The sequence below is a fragment of the Lipomyces tetrasporus genome, assembly GCF_029532465.1.
Source record: "Lipomyces tetrasporus strain NRRL Y-64009 chromosome Unknown POJ06scaffold_1, whole genome shotgun sequence".
NCBI classification, from domain to species: domain Eukaryota; kingdom Fungi; phylum Ascomycota; class Lipomycetes; order Lipomycetales; family Lipomycetaceae; genus Lipomyces; species Lipomyces tetrasporus.
The window spans coordinates 42,157-66,415 of NW_026611596.1; the positions used below are offsets into that span (position 1 = coordinate 42,157).

Genomic DNA, 24,259 nt, shown 5'->3' on the forward strand with positions numbered 1-24,259 from the left:
TTCGATTCGTAAATATTCGTAGTTTTGCCGAGACGCAACTTACGCAACGAGGTTAGCGGGGAATCAGTATAGAGGCTCGAGTACTGCAGAAGTTGCAACCTCGAAAGCAGCATCTATCTGCCGTCGACCGGTACTTTGAAGATGGAGTTGTCATGATAGATGAGTCGGTGACAAATGAGAAAACTGGCTACTCTCTTGGTGGAGAACACATGGGGCAGCGGCCGCGCGGGATTATTTGGCTATACCAGCCTCTGGGGTGTCAGTGGAAAGATTGTTTAATAGTGGACGTGATTTATTAAACTTACGGAGGAGCTCCTTGAGCGCGGAGACTATGAGGCGTCTCGTGTTGCTGCGAGATGTATATAAAGCTGAGGATTTTAGTACTATTAGGATTTACGAATAATACGAATAATTACGAATAATGAAAATTTTATTCGTACGAATATTATATAAACACCTGACATCAATTTATTCGTAAGGTCGTTATTCGTGTGCAGCCCTATACAACCTGTAAAATGCAATGGTTATAGTTACTAAGTGTAGTAGGGTCAAAATACATCATTATTGCAAGCCTAAAAACTTTGATGGTGATACGATAGTGTCCGAAGTGGGTACGAAATGTGTACATTGCGCTAGTCCCAAAGAGGAATGGTTGGTCTAAGCCCCATGATTCTCCTATTTTAAACTGGCGACGTACATTTTTAATATGCTTGCTAGCGTCATATCAGCCACACATTCTCTGCATCGTGCGTCCCCAACGAGATGTGGGATTAATAAGTAGGAAATAAGTGGGAAATAATTACGGTAATCCAAACGCACCCTAAGTTCAATGCACTGCGACAGAACTGCACAGGACTTGTGTCGCTCTTCGATGGCTTTCTCTCGCCCATGCATATGGTCCCCGGCCGCAGCATGCGAGCGGTCTTGACTGGAGGGGACTTAGGCAGTAGGGCACTTAGCCGTCTCAACCGCGGACCGCGCTCAGCGAGGCTAGTCCTCTCGCCCATTCGTTGTCGGTAAGTTTCGGCAGCGGTCTTGCTGTGAGAGGCGTGGGCCCCCTTTCCCCCTATGGACAACAAGTAAGCACCGTTCCACACCAAATTACTTGCTCTAGCCTCTACAATTTTATTTGTCTAAATTTGCTATGGTATTCTACAACGAGGCAGGTTCGGTAATATTTAAGGCTGCAGTCAAGCCGCCGGTTCTGCAAGTACGAAGCATTGTACTTGTAATAATGAGTTAGAACGTTGTACGTCAATCAAGTCTCCTAGTTCAGCCCAGTCGACAGTCTATCCTTCCCTTTTTGTGAGAAACGCAAACTTCTTGGACAAGTAGACACTCGCATTAAATCTTCCTTTGTACCACAGCCTCTCTAACCCGATCTACGATATTCCACTGAGTCGATCCAGAATGGCAAAAGATATAAAGCGGGGTATCCATCTGGATTAAACGTTGCCGCAGTAGCAGAGCTAAAGATATTGTCATTGATGTGAGACATCCAATATAGGCAGTGGGAAAAGTCTTACAATTGTACTTTCCTTAGTCCAACAAAGTTCAACTCGGCAAACATGCCGGCATTGAACTGGGTAACGCTTCCTCCTGTGCCGGGAAAGGGGACATAATACCTACTCATTTGTGCTATCTGATTTCCACACTTATCGAAGCCTGTCATAACAAAATAAAACGCAATGGCGTCAGGTACTGTCGTAATCTCGTCAAGTCCTAGATTTAGAGCTATAAGGTCAAAGTCAAAGTTCCCTGCAGACTTCAAGCTGTGCGTCTCATCCAGATCGACAGATACGCCATTGGCGAAAAGCTGGAACTCCGAGCTTGGCCCGTTAGTTCCCGTGGTGCCATGGAGAATGTTGCGAGAACCACCAGCGACGAGAGCTTCGGATGAGTTGGCGGCATAGATCGAAGCGGCAGTTACGTTCCATGGAGATAGTTCTTCGTACACAGATGTCGGATAGTGAAGGCGAAAGTCTTGGTAGCTACATAGTTTATCAGTGATTCTTTGCATCAATGATAGTAAAAGATCCGCTGCTCACGTTGCAGGTGCAGCAATGTCGCCTCTACCACAGGATGTGCTGATATCGTCAAACTGCTCGCATTGTCAGGTTGAATTTCTCCTCTATGCACAATTTCATGACTTACTGTCAACGTTCGCAGGCCCTTACGACAAATTTCTGACAAATCTGGGTAACTGGGCCTCTCAATCTGCAGACTATCAATAATGAGTCCTGCATCTGTAGAGTCGTCGAATGACGCTTGAAGCCTGACAGCATAAGTGTCTACAAATCCATCCGAGGCCGCAGTCGCGTTCACTTTATACATTTCCTCACCGACAGGTACGCTTATTGACACAGTATTAGGGTAATAGCCATCACTAAACAGTGTCAATGTCAAAGTAGCAGATTGACTGGACGGAACAGAAGGGTTTGAAATATTGAAGACGGTGACGTGGAAGCCCTGAATCGTGAATGTGGCGGTCTGCTCGGATGAAAAAGATATGGCAATTGAGTTACCAAATCCTTCGCCTTGATAGGGCACGCCCAACAGAGCATTAGGACCAGATGACCGTTTTGAACCATAAGTATTCTTTCCTGAAGAGCGCATGACGACTGCCTTGGGAGAAAAATTGAGTCCTTTATAATGTGCTGGCATCGGGATGCTTCCGGAAGGGCCAGTGCTGATGTCATCAAACTAAAATACTCAGTTATGAATTCCTGCGTTGACCATATTTCCATAAGTAAGAATAACGTAAGTTTCTGCGTAGTCGTAGTTGGAGCTGCGGGCGCACAAGCTGTCGAGCTAGTCACAGGATTCATGGGACAACCGGTGGACGTTGGAGTTGAGGTGTAGGAGTGGCCGCAATGCCTACTGTGAGGTACTACAATTGCAACATCATCAAAGGCAACACTAGCAAAATGTCAGCCACAGGAATACAGAGATGAAAATTGCCGCAGGTCAACCTTGCTGGGCCGGCTGCATCGGAGTCGCTGTGCCCTCTACTACACGTAAATAACAGGGTTTGGACATAGATTAATCCGGCTTGCTCGAGGCCATCTATTAGTTGATTGGAGCTACCTTTAGGAAGTTGGAATTCATAGGTCGAATAATAAAACTATAACCCACCATGGGCAAACGGAGGAATAAACTGAAGCAAAACATAAACGTCTGTGTCTTCGAGGTTCGTAACTCGCTTTTTGACGGATCAGCAAGATGAATAACGGGGATTTGTATTATTTATAACTCACCATGGAGGATAGGTTCATATATCGATAGTTTGAAAGCGATGTACTATCGGGCGTACCGAATGTCATTGATCCACCACCAGTAGAAAGTAATGCAATTTTATCCGAAGAGCAAGCATTTGCGTCGGTGTTGTTTGCTGCAAACGAAGAGCACTTGAGAAGCTGAAAATCGCTTAGGTATAGGTAATCCGAATAGTGGAATTCCGTGGGCAGAGACGCAATAGATTGTGTCACAGTCGTGATATGATCGAACTGACCACTTCGTCAATTTTAACTGGTCGCCGAGTGTCACTATGGACGCTAAAAAATATACTTACATCAAGTGTAGTGGTTGAGGGAGTCGGCACTCCACTACAGGCACGACAGTGTTCCACGGCTGCAGCACCTACTCGGAGGCCCCGAATGCCGGCCCATAAAAAAAACACGACAAGGCTCGCGCAAAAGTCTATCCTTGAGGCCATAGTGAAATTGTGTTTGCGTAGGACCTGGAACATCTCGTAGCCGGGGGAACCCTGTCCTTCATATTCCCCCCGCAATAGATGCACTACAAGCCAAAAATAGGTTGGCGGTATCCCGCAAGTAACCGCCGGCTTGGAGCAGCACAACCATTGTACTGGAATGTCAGCCGCTAGTCACATCCTCTATGAGAGGATTCATCCACAAAACAAGCCATTCTTAGTCAGAAAGTTCCTAAAACAGAGAACGAGCAACCGCCTTCGAGCGTCATGCCTTTGAGGTTACAACTGGAGAAGCCGGGGACGCCCCGAGCCGGTCCGACGTTCAAACCCACATGCGAAGAATTGAACTTAAAAAGCGGCAAACACTTGCTCAGTAATATTATTGTGTAAGTTACAATCACTAATTTTACAGTGAATGCTTATATTCGCACCCTAAAGGCCGAAAGAGACGGGTTTAGTCTCCTAGGCCTGCTACACCATCTCTAACACCAGGGGCCATCATTTCAATCTCAAAAGGAGTCGGGTTCTCGAAATGGGCTTATCAACGCCCGGGTTGGCGTCGTGCGGCGCTGGAGCGTTCGATGGGGAAGTCGCGTTTTTCTCGGAGCCCGAAGCCGAGGCTGCCATCGATACTGTGACTTGGTCAGGGTTAGATAGTTGTGGGCGAGAAAACACCGAGCCGAGACAAGAGACGGGCCAACCTGCTTATATATGAAGCTGAAGCCTGCCATGTTGGTTGAATACAGCAGTTGTTCATCTTTCGGCACGTCCCCGTTGCTTTTAAATCTACGCAGTCCGTTTGCGCTCAGCAGGGAACGACCTACGTTGAGCAGCTGATCTACCTTCACCCGCTGTTTCGAGCTCCCCAACTCCGCAATGAATACCTCATGCGAAGAGTGCATCAAGGTGCGGCCTCTATCCAAATCTTTATTCACAAACCCCACTCACCGCATTCTCTAGGGCACCGTCCACAATGGCCAACCCCTGGGCAAGGAAGAAATGATCCACGGCCTAAATTCCTACGTGATCGGCAACCGCACCAACCCGCGGGGCATCATAGTAATCTACTCGGATATCTTCGGCCTGCCGCTGCCCAACAACAAACTAATCGCCGACGCCTACGCCAAAAGCGGCGAATGGCTGGTCTACCTCCCAGACTTCTTCGAGGGCGATCCCGTAACCCTCAAGTTTGCTGACGTTGCGATTCCAATCGATGCGACTAAGCAGTCGGCACTTGCAAAGTATACGGGCCTTCTTGCTAGCGCGCCGTCTCTTATCATGTGGATGATGAGGCACAAGGAGGCGCCTACGAACAAGGTCTGTATGGATTTCTTGCAGGCGTTGAGACGCGCGACTCCCAGGAGCCAGAAGATTGGGATAACTGGATTCTGCTGGGGTGGAAGGTATGCGATTCGAGCCGGGCTAGAAAGCAACATGATTGAGATTGATGGCGAAATGGTGCCGCTTGTGGACGCGGCGGTGGCGTTGCATCCGAGTAATTTGGCCTTTCCGGGTGATGTCGAGAATTTGGTCGTGCCTGTCAGCTATGGGTGGGGGCTGGAGGATGTGGGCGTGAAGATTGAGCAGAAGGGCAAGGTGGAGAAGATCCATGTGAAAGCTAAGGAAGCGGGGAGAAAATTGCCGGAGATGGAGCACAAGGTCTATAAGCCCGGACGGCATGGTTTTGCTGTGAGAGGCAATCCGGACGATCCGCTGGAGAGGGCGTGCCTGGAGGACTCGGTCACGCAGGCTTTGCACTGGTTTGAGCGGTGGCTTTGAGAGATGTCCGAAATATTTTTGAGAGTTTTGGAGGGAGTTGGGCGGTTGTGGTGTAAGAACTAATGGGATCTGGGCGACTCATGACTCCACTCCGGTGTTCAGATATATTCCTCTACAAATACCAGAACACAGTTTTCGCATACACAGTGTCCGCAGGGTAAGCCGTACTGGGGTCTGAGATGGAGACAAGAAAGACAAGTATTGCTCTCTGAATAGCAGGCCATCGATCCTCGAATCTGAGATGACTACCGCGATGGACCTCTGCGGAGGACTTCCTTGGTCCTTGGAGGCATAAAGGACCGTAGTTGATCTTTAATCATATTGATGAAGCCAGTCCGTAGTATAATATCTCCAGATCCTTTGAAGGTAAGAGATCAATATCCACTCACCTTGTAAAACACATTCCGATACAATACTTTGAAAACACTGACTGGATCGAACACTAAAGCTGAATTAGACCATCAGGGTAACCTTGACCCTGTGCTCTACCAGGTCCGAGCCAACCGGATTCTGGGTTCTTGATGCGTGAATGAAATTGAAAGGCTCCTTAGTGGCTTCCGAAAAGTGCTCGCAGGCGTAGCTGAAGAAGGCGGCGAAACGTGTCGCAGAGAACAAGGACCGAGTGTCTTCTCTGTTTTTCCGTACGTGATCCGACGCGTCTATGAGACTCTCCTTTAGACGCCTGTGAGGGGAGACGGCGTTCGGGCACAGGGCAACAATGTCAATCGCTGAGATCTGTTCGAAAGGGTCTTCGGTTGTTTCCTCTCTCAACAATCATAGAAAGTCTTTTCTGGTCCCAGTCTCGGATTCTGCCCCACGAGAGACCTCCTCAGTTACGATGAATCACTCTTGGGTACGTGCTCTTGGGGAGGGTCGATGAGTGGCCTTTCTCTAACCATAGAGCTATGTGGTGTGTAATCTTTCTGAACCCACCAAGATCAGCAGAAAAGAAGAAGACATCCGTAAAGGGAAAAAGCAGACGCGTGTAGATGCGATGGGCGATGTCATCTATATAATGTGAGTGTCCGTGCTATGATCAATGTCCCGTTTGGTGAGTGGAAATCTGATGCCTTGTATACATACGTATGGACGTCACTCGCGGGGCGGCCGCGCTTGAGTTTCCCCGAATCAGGGGCAGGCCCACAGGCGAAGAATAAGCGCGTCAACGCTCTCACCACACAAGCGAGCATCAAGGAGGGACCGATAGTAAAACCCATCGCGGGTTGGTTCACACTGCGCAGCCGTCGACAGGCGACATTTCGCCTGAACCCATGCATGTCGCAGATGCCGTCAGTGACAATCTCGGCGGCGACTTCTCAAGGGAGCGCGAGTGCGTCAACCTCGGCCGCCGTGTCCGAGAAAACCGCGAGCTCGCCCGCCACCGCATCATCTGCACCTGCAACCGAAAACGCACCCACGCCGAGACTTCGCAGCTGCGTGACTTGCAGAAGCCGGAAAGTCCGGTGTGACAAGTTGTCGCCCTGTTCTAATTGCCGCCGGGCTAATATTGCCTGCGTCGTTCCGTCGACTGACCGCCCGCCAAGATGGGCTCGTCGCCTCGGGTACATCTCCAACAATGCAGCATCAAACGCGCAGGCAGAGCAAGCCAGCACCGACCTTCGGGTTGGCCAGGTTATGGAGAGACTGCGAACTCTCGAGAGCCTCGTCAAGGAGCTGAGCGGTCAGCTGGAGCAGGCCCACGCAGCGGCGAATTCGGTCGCAGGTGGCTCGTCCGGGGTTAGCCCTCCCAGCAGCTCGACCCAAGACCGTGAGGCAGAACACCAGAGGAGTGCGTCGCCGACCACGAGTGCGGGCAATGTCCAGAAGCAGTTCGGGAGGCTCGTCTTGCAGGACGCCAGCCGAAGCCGCTATGTCGGCACCGGCTTCTGGTCCCGCGTCAACGACGAGGTGAGTCGGCCTTCTGTATCAAGCCGTCATCTTGACTGAATCGCTAGCTGACTTACGTTCCAGCTTGAAGGGCTGAAGATGGACACTTGCGGGCTTGCGGGTGACGACTTTGATACCTCAGAGGACGAGGTGCGTGCAGGGAAGACCACATCTACCCAGGAACTTGAGCGCACGCCATCAGAACGACACGCGCTCTTATTCCGACACAATTTGAGTCCTTCGGCCCCCGGTCCCCGAGAGTTTCACCCATTACCGTCACAGATCCCGTTTTTACTAGATGTGTTCTCTGAAAACGTGAACTTCGCATTGCAAATCGTCCACATGCCGACCGTTACTAGGATGGTACGCGATCTGCGCGGCGACATGACCAGCCTCACGCCGGCCAACGAGGCCTTGATGCTCTCGATCTACTACGCAGCAATAACCTCCATGGAGGAAGACGATGTAAGTTCATCCCGAGCAAGTCCGACAGACGTGACTTGGATGCGATGCTAACGCATCCCCTGCGCCACAGATCATGACCAATTTTGGCTTTACAAAAACCGATCTTAATCTCAAGTATCGGCTAGGCTTGGAGCATGCCCTTGCGAAGGCTGATTTCCTCAATGTTCCCGATGTGGTCCTGGTGCAGGCATTTACCATCTTCCTCTTTCTCCTTCGACGCCATGACAGCCCGAGGTTCGTGTGGATGATGACGGGGCTTCTTATCAGGATGGCCCAAGCCCTTGGCTTGCACCGCGATGGAGCCAACTTCGAGCACCTGAGACCGTACGAGATCGAGATGCGACGAAGGGTGTGGTGGGCCGTGTGTATACTGGATGTGAGAGCATCCGAAGATCAGGGGACTGACCTCACTATCACAAGCGGTAGTTTTGACACCAAGCTTCCCCTGAATATCAACGATACAGACATCCAGCCCGACTCAAAGCAGATGCCCACGGAGCGCCAAGGCCTGACTGATATGTCGTTCGCGCTTATCTGGTTCGACGTCACGAGGCAGATGATGGCCCTGATTATCAAGGATGGCGCACCGGATCTGGAAAGACAGAGCCGTCTGCTGAACGAGATGTATCAGAAAGTCGAACGGAACCACTTCAAATACTCGACAGAGTCGGGCAACATGGCGTACTGGGTTGCGGTCACTCTCGCGCGCCTCGTCATGGCCAAGATGACACTCATCATCTATCTCCCGGTTCTTTTCTTCTCCCCGAGCGAGCACTTCTCGGACGAGATCAGGGCCAAGCTGTTTGCTTCGGCGATCGAGGTAGCAGAGTACAACCATGCCTTAAACGCCGAGCAAAGATGCCGTCAGTGGCGCTGGGGTTATCAGACTTGTACCCATTGGCATGCCATCGTCTACCTTCTCATCGAGATTTCGCGGCGTCCATGGTCGCCCGTCGTTGAGAGGGCCTGGGTCGCACTTCACAGCAGCTGGCTGATCCCAGCCCAGTCCTACATGGACAAGAACATGCGCATATGGGTTCCCCTGCGCAAGCTGATGTCCAAGGCCAGGAAGCATCGCGATGCCGAGCTCGAGCGGCTAAAGAGCGATACTAGGGCCGCCGAACGGCTGGAAATGGACGACAACAGCATCCCCGTACCGAGAAGTTCGGGGCCGTTCCCCGCTGGAACCAATGCTGTCGATCTCTTTCGCGAGCGTTGGCGGCAGCTCGTGGCGATGCCGGAGGGACGCCGGCATGGCCCAAGGACATCTGCATCCCTCGGAGCTGGGCCCTCCAACTCGTCAGTGCACACTGTCAGCACGAGCCAGCCGAATATAGGCTCTATGCCCGTGTATAGCGCAAGCGATGTGAGCTCTGGCATGAGCATTGAACCTGCCTATCTTGGTGCTAGCGGACCTCAGACGGGTCAAAACCCGTCCAGCACCGATACCGCAAACGTCGAGTCGGTCCTGACAACGAACCATCCGAGCGAATTGGCACTAGGACAGACTTCTGGGGCATCATACGACCCGTTTTCCGCTGTGCCCCCAGACTGCTCGTACGACCAGGTCATGGGGGCTGGCTTCGTGCCTTGGCTATGGGCAGACGCCGATCCGTCCGTCGACGTCTTCGCGACTGTGGATGTGGATGCGATCGATGTGGACATGGACTTGGATGGCGAGGTCAACTGGTATAATTGGGTTGAGTCTGCCAAGAGCGGGGAGTGGGAAGCAGATCCAAATGGCAACCGGCGTGCCTAGCTCTCTTGGCCATCAGGAGTGGGATATAAAAGGGTACTCTGGCTTCCCCCTCGTTTTGTCTTTTTTAATTATAACTTATTCATATTTATTTTATTACTTAATTAGTAGATTAAACTAACCTTTTAATATCGTCGGGAATGAATTATTAGATGGTAACTAAAGAGAGGAGCATCACCATCCAAAGATTAATATTGCGGCCACACTCCTGCCACAGCCTCTTCACTCTAAACACCAAAATATTGGCGCTCCCCAATAGTTCCTTAATTCTCTACTAGGGTTGTGAGACATAGTGAAATGGATCACTTAAGGTAAGAGTTTCAAAGACCCACGAAAAATCAATATCTGTAGCCTATACGGGTAGCTTTGGCGGATTAAACATCCCGATAATAATCTATTATATTCCTACAATGCCGTAAACGAGTTTTCGTATTCACTGTCCAGTAACTGTAGATCTCAGCACCATTGCAAATGAGATGATGGGCAAAGCTTGATTGATCAGATGGACCAGGAAGCGGGTCTAGCCCTTCGTTGAGGTTTGCGCTATGACTTCAGCGAAGATATCCTAATCGTTGCTTCTTATTGAGCCGCACCTTTCGCATCCGTTGATACTAAAAAAGTTACCGGCTACAGTTTAAGCTATATATATTGTACGCCCAGGATGTGGGGATGTATTGTAGTCCTGGCTCTCGTGTTACCCGGTGGCCCGCCTTGTTATCCGGGCTTTTGGCCAATGTAAGCTTACGACGACTGTGGCTGTGCGACATCTGCCCAGCGTCCGCTCAGGCACGAAACCTTGGTGAGATATTTTTGTGGCAACTTAAGACCCACCTCCTAAATACATTCACAGCATCTGCCGGTCTGCCGTCCGGTTCTGTCCTCATAGCCCATAGAGGGAAGATTGGCCACCACCGTCTCGCTTCCAATGATGTCTATTTCACGGCTGCTTTAAGTGCGAGCCTCGCATGACGGCAGCCTACGCTATCGACCGGTGATGCCGGCTGGACATATATCGAAGTCAGCTGGGTCGGGCAGCAGGAGAGTAAGATCCTGCAATCACTGCCGCCAATTCAAGGTGAGAAGCTTTCGTGAGACTGAACTATACCGCATGTGTGCTAAACACATAGTCCCTAGATCCGCTGTGACTCGACCGAGGTGTTTCCGTCTCCATGCTCCGCGTGCAAGGCAAAGGACAGGGATTGTAGTGTCGATTCTACCTTCAAACCCATTCGAACGAGAAGGTTGACTATTGAAGATGAGTTGAACGCCTCTACTACTCTTAGCTAACAGTACTCACAGTCTTTTGAAGGACGTCACGTCTCAATTGTCACTAATCCAGGGGGCGCTCAGAGATCATGATATTACCATTCCTCGCCCTTCATTTCCAGAGTATCATCCACCGCGTGATATTCCTGAGCAACCACGACTCGAGACCGAACCTACTCCTGCGGTTCTTGGACCGTTGGCTGGTTCGAAAGATGATCTGTCATACATCGGGAGCCAAAAGCTAGGTGACATCGCCATTGAGGCTGACACCATCAGAGATCTCTTTGAATAGTGTGCATACTGTGTGGGAATATTCGCTGGCAAGTGCTGACATGATTATTGCAGTTTCCGCACGAATCATTACGTATATTTTCCGATCCTCGACAAGGACTTTTCACCGACACAGCTTGTTCAATCATGCCCGCTGTTGTTTTGGACGGTGCTTCTCATTTCTTCCCGTTATCATAAGCAACACTCTTCCATCTACCGCAATCTGTTTGCCCCCTACAAAGAGATCTTGTCTACTGCACTCGTCAACTCTGTCCGTTCAGTTCGCGTTATTCAGGCCATTCTCTATATCTGCCTCTGGCCCATGCCAGTCCGCAGTCAACATGGAGATCCAAGCGTAACGTACTGCGCTGCGGCTGTGAATGCAGCGTTGCAATTGGGAATTCATAGACAGGTGCTCGAGAAGGAGAATTTGGGTCGCGATCATGGGGGTCATTCATTTGTCGGTGACAGCGAGGAAAGAATGAGGACTTGGAAAGGGTGCATTTATGTGAGCACGCAGTGAGTACCGCATGGTTATCAGTATGAGGTAAGCATGCTAACATATACAGTATGAGCATAATGCACGAACTTCCCCTTCAACTACCGATTCGCTTATATTTGGATACAATGAATGCTATTGTGACTCGTGATGGCATTTCAGAGTTTAATGCCCTCGTGTTAATTCATTGTCAAACGGCAAAATTGGTGTCAGGCTTGGAAGGAGGTTTCGATCCACTTGCATGTAACACCTTCATCGCTCTCTTTGAACGAGAACTTGATTTGATTAAGACCACCTTCAGGCAAGTGTGGAGTACAGAGTTAGAAATATCTCTCCTGGCGGCTAAATTATTCGTCTATGACCTATCGTTATGCCATATTGGCCGCTTGTCCTCCAGTGCTGGACGCGATAGAAATCTGAAGCCTGGGGAGTTGGTCATTCTGACGTACGGCCTGACCGCGGCCACGCGCATGATTGACATCTTCAACAGGTCAGCACTCGAAGATTTGGCAATACATGCTGTGGGATCATTAAGGTCGCAGATATGTTATCCAAAGACCCATTTTATGCTGATGGTGTTTGCAACATTATTCCTATTTAGGGTCATTGGATTGCCATCACAACTGGAGAGATCTGATATAAATCTTGCACGGTCCAAGGTTCAAACTGCAATAAATGTCCATCGTCGATCAGTTCGGGAATCAGGTGATGAACACGAGCGTATGGCTGCGTTATTCGAAGTCCTCGCTCGAATCGAACCGTCATTTTATCTGGAGCATTTTCGCAGCGAGTACTCGAGGTCACTGATCCATGAATGTCAACGACTGGGTCAGGGACTGGCGAGTGACCGACGGTACCATCATTTTCCTCAAGTTCAAGCTTCCGAAGATCAGTCTGGCCCTGCTGGCGTATCTCAGGAGCCGCAGTCAATGCAGTCTCAAGCTACCGCAGACCTGTCACCATTGGATACCGATCACACTAGCCAGGGTCTCATGAATATTTCAGACATCGATAGTGCAGAAATTCCGTGGGGAATTTGGGATAATATGATATTTGATTTTTTACCGTTGTAAGTTATAGAAGTTCACAGCGCGGATGAGGCAATAGTGTTTTGTAGGACCTTGGGTTTAGTACATCCTATTACATTATATACGCTACCAATCGTATACGCATGTTATACACATGCCATACTCCATGCATGTCACTGCAAGGACCCATTCGATCCACTATCTACAAAGTGAATTGGAAAAAAAATATTCTCATCTGCTACTCGACATGACCATTTCGCATACTCCACCTCATGGACTTAACAATGACGGTCCCATTTCAATTAGTTATAATTTCTCTAGAACCTCTGTGTTTAAAGGTGGAAATAGGAAGAACAATTATAACAACCAATAAATCACGGACGACTCAACAATTTCCCGACCATCCACGTGTATATCGCTGTCACAGCTAAGTCATAGACCCCCTTTACTTGAGACTTTCCCCTCCATTTTCGACAACATTGTTCATGTCCGAGAGCGCCAGGTCTTCCTTATTATTCTCTCTATTACTGCGACCGAGACTGAAGTCGGCGGCTTCCCAGCTTCCTTGGAAGCAGAATCCCGGATGAAGGAATGTCTGCGATCCAGAAGCGATGAAGATCATCCTACAGTAATATCAGTAAGCGATTCAATCGACACAGGCTCCAGGGATACTACTCACGCTCCTTCGAGGATCATGAACGTGACTTCCTGGTTCGCGAGTGCTCCGTGTAAACCCTGACTAAGTTCTGCGACGCGGTATACGCTTCTCGTAAAAATGCACGTAATAGCCAGGCCAAGACTCCAGAGAATTATGCGAAATTTCCAGCTACTTCGCAATATCATATGAGTGGGTTCACACGCATCAGGTCCGGCTTTGTGCACTCTCCACGCAAACTCGGCGCAAGCCATCGTGAATAGTAAAGTCGCTGCCACTTGGAAGCCGAGTCCAGCCAGCAAGAGATCCTTACCCGCGTTAGCCGAGCTTTGCGAGGCACCCCCTGATGCAACACCGCCTCCAGCGGCTGTAGGTAGGGTTAGCCATATTCGAGTGATAAAAAGCTTCAATGTAGTTGTACCTTGAAGGAAGAGCGATATGACATCGCATGCAATAAAGACAACAGTGTAAGTTCGGGGCCTAAATCGAGATAGCTTCTGTCCATAAACAACGACACTAGATAAGTGAGCTTGCGATCATTGTTGACAAAGGAAAGTATTGATATACTGACATTCTAGAGAGACAAAGATACACGGCTGCCCCAAGAAAAGCGGGTGCAATGGTCAAGCAAACCAAATACCTGAACATCATCAGAAGACTTGGTTGCATTAGAAGTGGGTGAACCTACATGGAATATGGAGACTTGGTGAAAGGGTTAAAGTGCATCTGTATGCGAGCAACATATCCCAGGATTTCAACTAAAAGGAAGTTAGACTATATCAGATGGACATGCATAGACGAGTAACTCACGAACAAGTCCACCAAACATAGCCACAAAGTATCCCCAGATCCTATACCTGATAACCAGCACGATCTGAAGGACGATCAGAAGTCCGAACCAGCCGGCATAGAACGCGTTCCCGCCGAGGGAAGGCAGATAGGTGTAATGCGCTTGCGCTAGTGTGCATGTCTGGAGAGTGCACTCATCGTCTGGAATTGTGAAATTGCCCTCCATGGTTCTCAGTAATCACTGTACAGGTAGGAAGTGTTAGTTGTGTCGAATTAGCAAGTTTCGTGGTGCTGTTGTTGTACTTATTGACAGATGTACAGGCAGCTCCCTGGACACTCCGGCCTCGGGAGCCCTGCCAAGAGCCGCCTACTAGGCTGTGCATGCGATGCAGTCCAAAGAGATGTGTAGACTTTCTTCCATCTCTGTTGCGGAGGATATAGCCAGTGTTACCGTGTATCTATTGTTGATCCGTTGCGGAGGACGAGGACGAGATGCGCGTGCGTGTGAAGTTGCTTCTCGGACTCCGATTTCGGACCGAGAGCAAAGGGCTAGGGCTTGGCAGCGATTTCTCTCCAGACGCTTTCTCCGTTCCACGTCCGGATTGCATTGAACCCATCTGCTATTTTTGTTCCGGGTGCCAGAAGTAATTCAAGTGGGGGTCCAATTCCAGAACAATGCGAGAAAGTAGGGATTGGCACGGATAAGAATTTTCGTTATCCGTATCCGTATCCGTATCTAGAGCAGCGTATAGTTATCCGTATCCGTATCCATATCCAGAAGAAATGGGCTTATCCGTATCCGTATCCATCATATCCACGGATATCCACCTAGGAATGACAAAATATGAATGAAAGATATTACAACCATCACTAATATGAATTATACCGTTCAACTGGGCTAAAAATGCCTTCTTGAGCTTATGAGTCTATAAGACCGTCGTATAATCGTTAAGATCGATCCGGCGATCCATACATATAAACCCGGCTCACCTGGTCTAATATACGTAATGGATCGGTTTATATTTAGAATTACAAGCTGTTGTTATCGCGTTGTTATTGTTACGGTTCCATATTCAAGGTTAGGGTAGTGTGGCTCAGAAGCGGCATTGCGAATGCTGGACGACATTACTGCGTTCCTCGCAAAGCAACTGCGTAAACCTGTTTGTTCCTTATGACTATCTATTCCCGACACAGCCGAATAATTCAATACCTCCCTCGGTAATATTTGCTTGATAACTTTATTTATGCGTCTCGTGGATATCCGTGGATAATATCCATGGATATAACTAATTAAGATTGCTTTATCCGTATCCGTATCCGTATCTGCCTAATGTCTATCCGTATCCGTAATTTGACGGATATCCGCAGATATATCGTTATCCGTGTATCCATGCCGATCCTCACCAGAAGTCGATAGCAAATGTCCGATCTGGCGATCTCTAATTCTCTATAAGTACATTTGCGGAATTAAAATCAAACTTTGCGCCTCTCTTTGGTTCGCATTCATCTCTAGTTGGCCTACGGACAAGAAAAAATTGGTCATTAACCATCTAATTGCGTACAATAGAATGCGCACGATGGTCATCGCACTCTTGCTCGCCAGCATCGGGGCTGTACACTACGTGCACTAATTTCGGCCTGTCTCTCGCGTATCGTACTCCTTTCATTCAGCAACGACTCTCCTACATTCTTCATTATTACTTTCGGTCGGACAGATCCTGCTGGCTTTCCTGTACCTGGGAAGAGGGCCTCTCAAGGCAAACAGTGACCGGCTAGCGCATACACTCGCCCGACTGGCTCTCCTCGCTCTCCTCGTCTGTAGGCGACTCACGGTCATCTCGTTTCTCGCGGGATCGCCGTCTAGCGTGTCCCCTCAACTTTCTTCATCGCTGAGTCTGAAATGAACTGGTACTAACTGTAAAGTGCATTTGTTCTAAATGCGCGGGATCAAGTCGGGTTTGGACGACATTGACAAGCGTGACAGCAACGGTAGTGTTCGAAGATATTCTTCGCCAAACATGCCGCTTTTCTAGGTCAAATGTTGATTACACGCGATTGCCGGTTCACGCTTATATATGGTTTGCACCAGGACTGTACTTTGGAGACGTTGGGTACAGATGGATTATTAATGTGTTTTACCACTTTTTTTCTTGAATGGAATCTCCATCGCCCACAAGCACCCTGAATACAGAGAACGGCGGCGCGTGGGTGTATTCTCAAGGAAAGGAAAGTCAGTACGCTATTTATATGCTTACAAGTAATCTGTGTAGACTCTGGACTTGTTTGTCGGGCATTAGGCAATAAGCACTGCTTAACGGGAGTTTGGGAATTTCGTCTCGGGGTGCGATTTCAGACCGAGATCAACTGGCCCTTTCTCGGTCCCCCTCCGAAATGCGAATCAGGGCATGTTGTAATTTGCAGCCGGAGCCCATGCGGAACCCAGTGCGTCTTGAAGGGGCAGGTTGAAACAAAGTTCTGTATTAATGGATTGTAACCGTCTAATGCTCATTTATATAACTGCTAACCCCCGATGGCCGGATTTGTGATTTGGGAGGGGTAGTGTATGACACTGGATAGGTGTAAGATACACCACCTCCTCAAGGCATGACAATGCTAGTAGTATATATCACCCAATCAGTGTCAGTATATCGTAAGCATTTAAGGCTTATGCTTACTAAATTTGCAGGTCTAAATATGAAAGTTTTTATTGACTGGAAAAGACTCATAACATGCACTCTTGTTAGGTCTGAAGTTCATCATGCCTTTGACTCATTTAAATTTGGTCAGGAATAATAAGATGTCATTGATAGTGATGCCCCTGACGCGCGTCCTTTTACCATACATTGGGCTTAGGGTTACTGCTATATAAATCATTTTTAATCAGGTATGCCCCCCCTGCACGCACCTGGGAACTTGCGGATCATCTGGCGAACGCCGCTAACTCGTAGACGCTTTCCACATCCCGGGTGGCCCGGCGCCCAGCTCCGAGATCGGAGCCTTGAGGAAGGAGATGGTTGTAATGTGCGGATGTTGGGACTAAAGTTGGGGTTTAAGTTTAATATTTGTAAGTGGGTTTTTTTGTTATCTGTGCCTTATCTCTCTCTGCAGGCAGGGTGCCTTATATTTTATACCTCTATGTGGCGTGTTTTATTCCGTTTTTTTCTTCTTGACGACAATGTTATATACGTTAGTCCCCAAAATTTCCGTCCCACTACTGTTCACAGCAACAACTAACAAAACACTCACAGTGTAATGGAACTACCGTCAGGCTCGTGCGGTAAGGGCTTTTAAAGTTGACATAGAGCCTCTGCAATTCGTTGACTAATTGTTGTCTGTTTATCTGAGCCACACAAAGACGAGGGGGGGCCAGGTCGCCAGGTCAGGGTGAGTTGTCAGCGTACGTGTCCGGGTCATCCCAAAAAAATTTATTGTGACACTTCAAAATAAGCCTGCAACCGGCAAATTGGCCGCTTGTGTCTGTGCCAAGAATCCCCCAACTTTACTGTTGGAACTAGTTGAGATCTAGTCGCCCCACGTACAACCAGATCTTGGGGAGTGACCGCTCCTTGGTCTGGTGATAGCCGGATATGCCGTCACCATTTCATAAGTGGTCTTGGAAAAACTCAGTCTCATATCTAACGAATACTTTGGTGCACTGCTTATAGGACCGGAGGATACTTGCTTGCCGTGCATATGATGAACCTATGGCCCCTACCGAGACTACGCCCATGCCACTTAATAGTAGTACTCGGCGTGCAGCTTGGCCGGGCCTGTGCCTACAAGGAAACCTTTCGGTTAGGCCAAGATAAGGCGAGGCCGCATGCGATCGAAGCTCCGTGTGGCGTCAATGCAAATCCAAAGCTTGAGCTGTGGCCACGCCACTGCTTATCAAAGTTGACCAAGTCCACGGCAGATAAGCTGATGTTCCAACACTGATCGCTATCACGAAGGGAGACTGGCCAGGGACAATAAAAGAAATTATATAACGGCTTAGTATCTTCAAGTAAATAGTCCATCACAACGATAGCGAGACCCAGGGGGAGCGGTTAGGGGGAAGGGAATGGGGGGGGCAAAATGCCGCATGTTGCCGAACGTCCGTCTCGAATTCGTGTTCTGGCGTCGCCGGGCTGGTATCTTGCATATTGTTGCGTGGCCGCTGGAACAGGGCGATATATAAATAAGTTTAGCTAGTAACTCGAAAGATGTCGAGACCCTTCCTCCACCAAATAAACTCTACCTCTCCGGTGCGCATTGTAGCTTGCATTCGGATATTTAATCTGGTATGTTCTGTTCATAGATTATACCTCCTTTTCTGCTGCGTCTATTAACAATGGTCTAGTTCTGAATTATGGCGAACGACGATTACGTGAACGAGAAAAAAATTGAGGTGGACATCACTGCTCATGCTCTTGAGAAGCAAGAGTCTAATAACACGGCCGACGAACTTTCCCGCATGAAGATCGTCAACCGCTTCAAGGCTATGAACAAAACTGGCAACACCGGCGATGAAGACCCATTGGCAGACCAAGCCTCGGAGTTTCTATACAAGATGTTACTGGAGACGAGCTTGGAAGATAGTATCGCAATTTTGTCGAAAGCTCTATTGGATCACTATGGAGATGTAAACTTCGATAACGAGATATACGACAAAATTCAGCTCATGGTCAACGGACCAGAGGCTTACGGTGAAGATATTGATACTTATGAGCTTGACTGCAGACTGGAGGCCGTCGTCATCAAATACCACTCTCCGTACCCGGAAGTTCGGGCCGTTACGGATCCGTTTGATACGGACATGCCAGTCGAAACTATTCGTGCATACGTCCTTGGTGCTATTTGGGTGGCGGTTGGAAGTTTCATCAACGAGTTCTTTGCCTTCCGGCAACCATCGCTTTCGCTCGGTTCAACTGTTATCCAACTCTTTCTCTACCCGTGTGGCAAGTTCACGCAGTTACTTCCTGATTGGGGATTTACCTTCATGGGAACTCGTTATAGCGTTAATCCCGGGCCATGGACCATCAAGGAACAGATGTTGGCAACCATCATGGTTAATGCCGGCGCGCAGGCTTCAAACTGGATGTCGATGACTGTCGCTCTGCGACATAAATTGTTCTTTGGATACGAATGGGTAGATTTTGGATTTGTCTGGCTTATGAATTTTGCGAGTTTATTTTTCGGCTATGGTCTTGCCGGTATCATGCGAAAGCTTGTTATCTTCCCAGTTAAGGCGGTGTTTCCGAATGTCTTGCCAACACTCGCGCTCAGCCGAGCTTTGGTTGTCAACGAAACAAAAACGTCGGTTAGCGGCTGGACGCTCAGTCGGCAAAAGTTCTTTTTTCTTGCTTTTGGCCTATCCTTTTGCTACTTCTGGGTGCCCGACTTGCTCTTTAAAGCTCTCAGTACATTCAATTGGATGACGTGGATTGCGCCTAAGAACGTGACTTTAGCGTTGGTTACTGGCTCTTTTATTGGATTCGGAGTTAACCCTGTCCCCACATTTGATTGGGCGGTAATCAACTACGGATCTCCTCTCGTTTACCCCTTTTTTGCATTTATCAATAAGTTTATCGGCGTTCTCATATCCGGAATTATCATGGTCATTTTGTATTGGAGGAATTACAAGTTTACCGCATACTTGCCTCTGAATACGAACGCAATCTACGACCGTTATGGAAATACTTACAACGTCTCCAGGATTGTGGTCAACAACAAGGTGGTCGAGGATTTGTATCAAAATTACTCTCCGCCGTACATGTCAGCCGGCAATTTAGTGGGCAAAGGTGGTCTTTGGGCTGTCTATACTTGTACATTTGTGTATATTGTGATTAGCGAGTACAAGTTACTGTGGGAGACTTTAAAAAGGTTGGCGATATCAATACGACATCCTTTCAGAGACTCTCTGGATGACTTTGATGACCCTCACTCGCGCATGATGTCTCGTTATGCAGAGGTCCCTGATTTGTGGTATATCACCATCTTTTTCATCGGCATGGGTACAGGATTGGCAGCTATTTTAGCGTGGCCAACTACAGTACCGATTTGGACAGTCATTGTGATCTTTGTATTCAATATTGCTATGTTCATGCCCACCTTGGTGGTTATGTCGCGGACTGGTTACTCAATGGGATTTGGCGCATTCTCTGTCATTCTGGCCGGTTTCATGGACCCCGGAAATGCCGCCACGAACGTTATTATTCGAATGTGGGGTTACAATATCGACGATCAATCGGAGACTTTTATCGGTGACCAGAAGCTAGCACATTATTCCAAAATCCCTCAGCGAGCGACGTTCCGGGCCCAGCTGCTAGCGACTCTGATTGAGTGTTGCTGCACTGCTGGTGCGGTACAGGCTTTGTTTTCATCGGTTTCAAATTTTTGCAGTCCGACCCAGGTTGATAAGTTTGTTTGTGCCTTCCCGAGAACGGTTTATTCCGATGCTATCATGTTTGGTGTCATTGACCCAAATCGAGTTCTTAATACTGTTTATCCAGCACTTAAGGATGCGTTCTGGATTGGGGCAGTTATCGCGGTCCCATTCGCTCTGGCGCAACTGAGGTGGCCCCAGAAGATGAAAGGCATTAACCCCGCGCTTATGGGATACGGCACTATTTTCTGGGGTGCAACGTACAATTTGACCTATTACATCCCAGGTGTCTATATGTCATTCTTCTTCATGTACTACATCAGACGAAGATATACCGGCTGGTGGACGAAATACAACTACATTTTGACGTCTGGATTGTCCGCTGGCGTCGCATTTGCTGGTATCGTGATCTTTGCTGGTTTGCAGTACACTCAGACGTCAATTCCGTGGTGGGGTAATGAGGTGTATGCAGCTGGTGTTGACTATGCGCGTACAGCTTCGTTGCTCAAGGTTCCGACAGAAGGATTTGGCCTCAAACCGGGTGAGTTCAGTTAATTGGATTCGACTTTACGTGGAAGTGGACAGGGTGGTGTATTGTGATGGTCCTGCAAGTGGAGTGAAAAAGTGTTTGATTCTTCCTGTCTCGTGTTAGATTGTGTGCCTAACGATCGCACCTTTGAACAACGTATTCGCGCGTAAGCTATGACGGTAGATTCGAAAATACTTAAAACAATCTGCTAAGTACTTTACAAATTTGCTAACTAGTAAAAACCCTCAGAATCCTTACGTGATTCTCTGCTCGGAACCCAGCTATTCATAGCACTTCCTTTCAAGCGTCCAAGCCTTACACGCCACATCGCCTAAAAAAGTATTGCAACCCTCAGTATGCGACTCCTTCCGTATCCCAAGTAGAGTGGAGCAAGTTAGCAAAGCAATTGATTATCATTGTTTCCTGCTAAATCGAAGTAACTACTTTGCGGTCATTCCATCTTAGATATGGACTACATCACAAGGAGAGCAGGCGAAAAATTTTTGGCTGCGATGACGTCATGGTGGTCACAATGCCCCTGATCAAAAGCCCATTAATTTTCTCCATTTCGCAACCCAAAGTTTCTCAGAAGTAAAACAAAAAAATCAGAATATAGCTCCGGTACCAGCTTCCCATACCCCTGGTGTTGACAGTTTACAGGGCTGTGTATATTCTGTGTTTCGAGCAGTCCCTCGATTGAATCAGCCTGGCACTCTCCTGCGTTAGGGAATCTATGCTGTTCGGCTCTCCTCCGTTGGGCCCCCGCTCCCAAGCCCCAGTTGTTCGTCCGGCTGGGTATTCTCAGATTTCATTACAACAGCACGTGCGGGGCAGCTGCCTATAAATGGCGCTGCTTCTCCCTAATTGTGCATATTTTGTTCTTTAGAAATCGGATTTTTTTTCTCTTGTTCAAGTCTTGTCCAGATCCTCTTGCTCATAACACTGCCGGTCGTTTCATTGTATGTGCCCCGATTATCATCACTGCGACGATATTAAATAACCATGACCTGACCAAGCGAGAGCAAGGACTTAATGGAATGACGTCAAAGCAAGTTCGGTCGCTGAGGAAACATCGGGTAAGGGCTAATTTATTCATCAACGAAACTGTGAGCCCAACTGAAGATCTGAAGAATAGTTTCAAAGCCCACCAGCGCAACATAATGTGATATTAGTCTGCCGCCAAACTTTCAAGTTGTGCGAAGATTTCGCGTTTGTTACGTAGACGCCCGTTTAAGACGTGCCAGGTTACACGAGTAACGCAATGGCTGTGTATATACTGATCGCATTTCGTCCCGTTGTAAGAATACATTGATTATATCATCAATTCGCTCAGCAACCACATCCTCTACCCCATTCAAATTTCGACAACCGTGTTCTCTAAAATATATAATATGAACGTTTACGGGGAGGACACATCCGGAGCACGGGCGAGATCTTCTGTTGTAGCAGCGATCGCAGTGGCACGTGCCCGAAGTGCATCAGCAACAAGAGCCTTGAATGCACAATCTGACAAGAAGGAATATAAAGGACACGACAAGTGCGGTATCTCGTCTTGCGCAGCAAAAATCCGTCCACAAAATGACCCGCGGGGATGGAGCGACCTTCTTATCAGCGCGCACTGAAATTCCTCAGAGACAACGAACCTGAGAGGCGGCTCGATATACAACTCTCATACGAGAACTTTGGAGCCCTTGAAAAGAAGGCACATGTGCTTTATGGCGACGCAAAGTATATCAATGACCAAGAAATCTTTTGTTGTGGACCTCACTAACCTGCACGCAGATATCCACGTGTTGAATACGCTGCGAGCGACTCCAGAGTCACAATTTACACCGTTCCTACAGCTCTCCATAGTCGATCGACAGTAAATCTACAGGAAGCCATCAGGGATAGCGTTCGAGATATACTCATTCAACATAACAAAAAAGAGTCAATGCGTTACATTCTCAGCGTGGGAGAGACAACTGTAGAGTCCGCGAATGACCAAGGTACGGGATCAACAAAAACGCCCGACGCCGGCCTCCTTTTTGACAACGGTCATCGCAGAGCATTGACCCTCATCATCGAGGCAGGGGTCTCTGAAGGATATCGAGCACTGAAGCGCGATATTGAGCTGTGGTTGAACGAATTCCAGTGTCCTACATGTATCCTCTTCTGGCTCAATGAGAATCCCAGGTTTGGGTATCCCAGGGAGGCCGATAAATATTCGGTCACTGAGCACTCTGCGTTTGACGAGGCAATGCAGCTGGCTCGGAATAACCATCGCTTTGGGCCATATAGCTACAGAGACCATTTTTGGTTTGGGCCACTTACGAAGGCGTTCATTGAAGTATTCAAAAGGGATGCAAGCACCAGAGTCATCAAAAGTAAGGAACATGTGAGTAGCAATTAATTGTGCGTTGAAATATTATCTTTAGTAATCGATTTAATAGATGGTAGTCGAGAATTGAACCTTGGTGGTAGATGGTGACGATCTGAAGTTAGGTCCCACCATGGGGGACTTTTTCCCGGATGTGTCGGAGATTGACAGCATTCGCGGAGTACCGATCGAGGTTGCTACTAATTTCGTCGGTCACTTTCTTGCATCTGCTGCACAAAGCACTGCAGAAGCGCGATTCAACTGTTTTGTGCGTACGTCGAAGCGAATTTTGCGTCGTCGTCCAACTGCGGGGCGCCAGGCGGCGTGACATCGTGTCCCAGCAAGCGAGGTAGCTTTCGGAAGCTACTTAAATCGCGGGCGTAATATATTTGCTTATGAATGTCCTCTTGTGTCGCTTAGGCACATTAAAATTTGTAATGGATAATACACAAAAGCTACTATTATGAGTTTTCTTGTGATATCTTCATTCTATGGAACTGTCTGTGCAATGGAGATGATGTATATAGACCACTTGTTATGTCAGCGGAAGATTCGACAATCGCCAACAAAGCAGCGCGCTCAGATATCGACTCTCAATGGATATTCTACACTCACATATCATTGCACATGTTCCCTATACATACTGCTTTCACAAACGAACGGCCAGACATCTGTAACCGTGGCTTGATCATATTTGAATTGGACTCGAATCTACATGTGTCGGGGGCGGAATTGTAAACAAGGACAAATCAGGACAGAAAAGTAATTTATTTGCAGCACCTAAGAATTTTTCCTGCCCCGCTTTGAGGTCAGCGCTGAGGGGCGCAGGCTTTGTCGCCCCGGATCGGTCTGGCTAACCCTGACTAAACTAATCCTACTAGCAATGACAATTTTACAGTGC

At 48.3% G+C, this 24,259-nt stretch overlaps 10 protein-coding genes across 10 annotated transcripts; 7 read left to right on the plus strand and 3 right to left on the minus strand.

The window, feature by feature from the left end:
- Nucleotides 1-1,189: 1,189 nt before the first annotated feature.
- Nucleotides 1,190-2,867, minus strand: POJ06DRAFT_173 (uncharacterized protein). The gene is made up of 4 exons (XM_056184716.1): nt 2,155-2,867; nt 2,049-2,101; nt 1,527-1,991; nt 1,190-1,469 (listed from the first exon to the last, which is right to left on the minus strand). Exons 1-4 carry the CDS (start codon nt 2,662-2,664, stop codon nt 1,373-1,375), a joined length of 1,125 nt encoding a protein of 374 aa, XP_056046841.1. The 5' UTR covers nt 2,665-2,867; the 3' UTR covers nt 1,190-1,372.
- A 257-nt stretch (nt 2,868-3,124) lies between these two features.
- On the minus strand, nt 3,125-3,715 carry POJ06DRAFT_264225 (uncharacterized protein; the record flags this gene model as incomplete). Its single annotated transcript, XM_056188986.1, has 3 exons — nt 3,125-3,202; nt 3,258-3,506; nt 3,572-3,715. The coding sequence occupies 3 exons, from the start codon at nt 3,713-3,715 to the stop codon at nt 3,125-3,127; spliced, it is 471 nt and encodes a 156-aa protein (XP_056046842.1).
- Nucleotides 3,716-4,588: 873 nt separating this feature from the next.
- Nucleotides 4,589-5,491, plus strand: POJ06DRAFT_191334 (alpha/beta-hydrolase; the record flags this gene model as incomplete). Its single annotated transcript, XM_056184841.1, has 2 exons — nt 4,589-4,618; nt 4,673-5,491. The coding sequence occupies 2 exons, from the start codon at nt 4,589-4,591 to the stop codon at nt 5,489-5,491; spliced, it is 849 nt and encodes a 282-aa protein (XP_056046843.1).
- A 1,189-nt stretch (nt 5,492-6,680) lies between these two features.
- On the plus strand, nt 6,681-9,782 carry POJ06DRAFT_272132 (fungal-specific transcription factor domain-containing protein). The gene is made up of 3 exons (XM_056189548.1): nt 6,681-7,399; nt 7,463-7,843; nt 7,914-9,782. Exons 1-3 carry the CDS (start codon nt 6,767-6,769, stop codon nt 9,600-9,602), a joined length of 2,703 nt encoding a protein of 900 aa, XP_056046844.1. The 5' UTR covers nt 6,681-6,766; the 3' UTR covers nt 9,603-9,782.
- A 535-nt stretch (nt 9,783-10,317) lies between these two features.
- On the plus strand, nt 10,318-11,658 carry POJ06DRAFT_284183 (uncharacterized protein; the record flags this gene model as incomplete). The annotated part of the gene is made up of 4 exons (XM_056190154.1): nt 10,318-10,674; nt 10,734-10,840; nt 10,899-11,156; nt 11,211-11,658. Exons 1-4 carry the CDS (start codon nt 10,594-10,596, stop codon nt 11,656-11,658), a joined length of 894 nt encoding a protein of 297 aa, XP_056046845.1. The 5' UTR covers nt 10,318-10,593.
- On the plus strand, nt 11,220-12,821 carry POJ06DRAFT_347 (uncharacterized protein). Its single transcript, XM_056190909.1, has one exon. The coding sequence runs from the start codon at nt 11,706-11,708 to the stop codon at nt 12,705-12,707; it is 1,002 nt and encodes a 333-aa protein (XP_056046846.1). The 5' UTR covers nt 11,220-11,705; the 3' UTR covers nt 12,708-12,821.
- An 86-nt stretch (nt 12,822-12,907) lies between these two features.
- POJ06DRAFT_292 (RTA1 like protein-domain-containing protein) lies at nt 12,908-14,479 on the minus strand. The gene is made up of 7 exons (XM_056190376.1): nt 14,410-14,479; nt 14,128-14,347; nt 14,006-14,075; nt 13,889-13,957; nt 13,739-13,833; nt 13,342-13,684; nt 12,908-13,285 (listed from the first exon to the last, which is right to left on the minus strand). The coding sequence occupies exons 2-7, from the start codon at nt 14,330-14,332 to the stop codon at nt 13,108-13,110; spliced, it is 960 nt and encodes a 319-aa protein (XP_056046847.1). The 5' UTR covers nt 14,333-14,347; nt 14,410-14,479; the 3' UTR covers nt 12,908-13,107.
- Nucleotides 14,480-18,207: 3,728 nt separating this feature from the next.
- On the plus strand, nt 18,208-21,461 carry POJ06DRAFT_385 (OPT oligopeptide transporter protein-domain-containing protein). Its single transcript, XM_056190959.1, has 2 exons — nt 18,208-18,386; nt 18,446-21,461. The coding sequence occupies exon 2, from the start codon at nt 18,455-18,457 to the stop codon at nt 21,023-21,025; it is 2,571 nt and encodes an 856-aa protein (XP_056046848.1). The 5' UTR covers nt 18,208-18,386; nt 18,446-18,454; the 3' UTR covers nt 21,026-21,461.
- Nucleotides 21,462-22,590: 1,129 nt separating this feature from the next.
- On the plus strand, nt 22,591-24,073 carry POJ06DRAFT_272136 (uncharacterized protein; the record flags this gene model as incomplete). Its single annotated transcript, XM_056189549.1, has 3 exons — nt 22,591-22,727; nt 22,782-23,365; nt 23,463-24,073. 3 exons carry the CDS (start codon nt 22,591-22,593, stop codon nt 23,684-23,686), a joined length of 945 nt encoding a protein of 314 aa, XP_056046849.1. The 3' UTR covers nt 23,687-24,073.
- On the plus strand, nt 23,383-24,073 carry POJ06DRAFT_241773 (uncharacterized protein). Its single transcript, XM_056186154.1, has one exon. It carries the CDS (start codon nt 23,822-23,824, stop codon nt 24,044-24,046), a length of 225 nt encoding a protein of 74 aa, XP_056046850.1. The 5' UTR covers nt 23,383-23,821; the 3' UTR covers nt 24,047-24,073.
- Nucleotides 24,074-24,259: the final 186 nt, after the last annotated feature.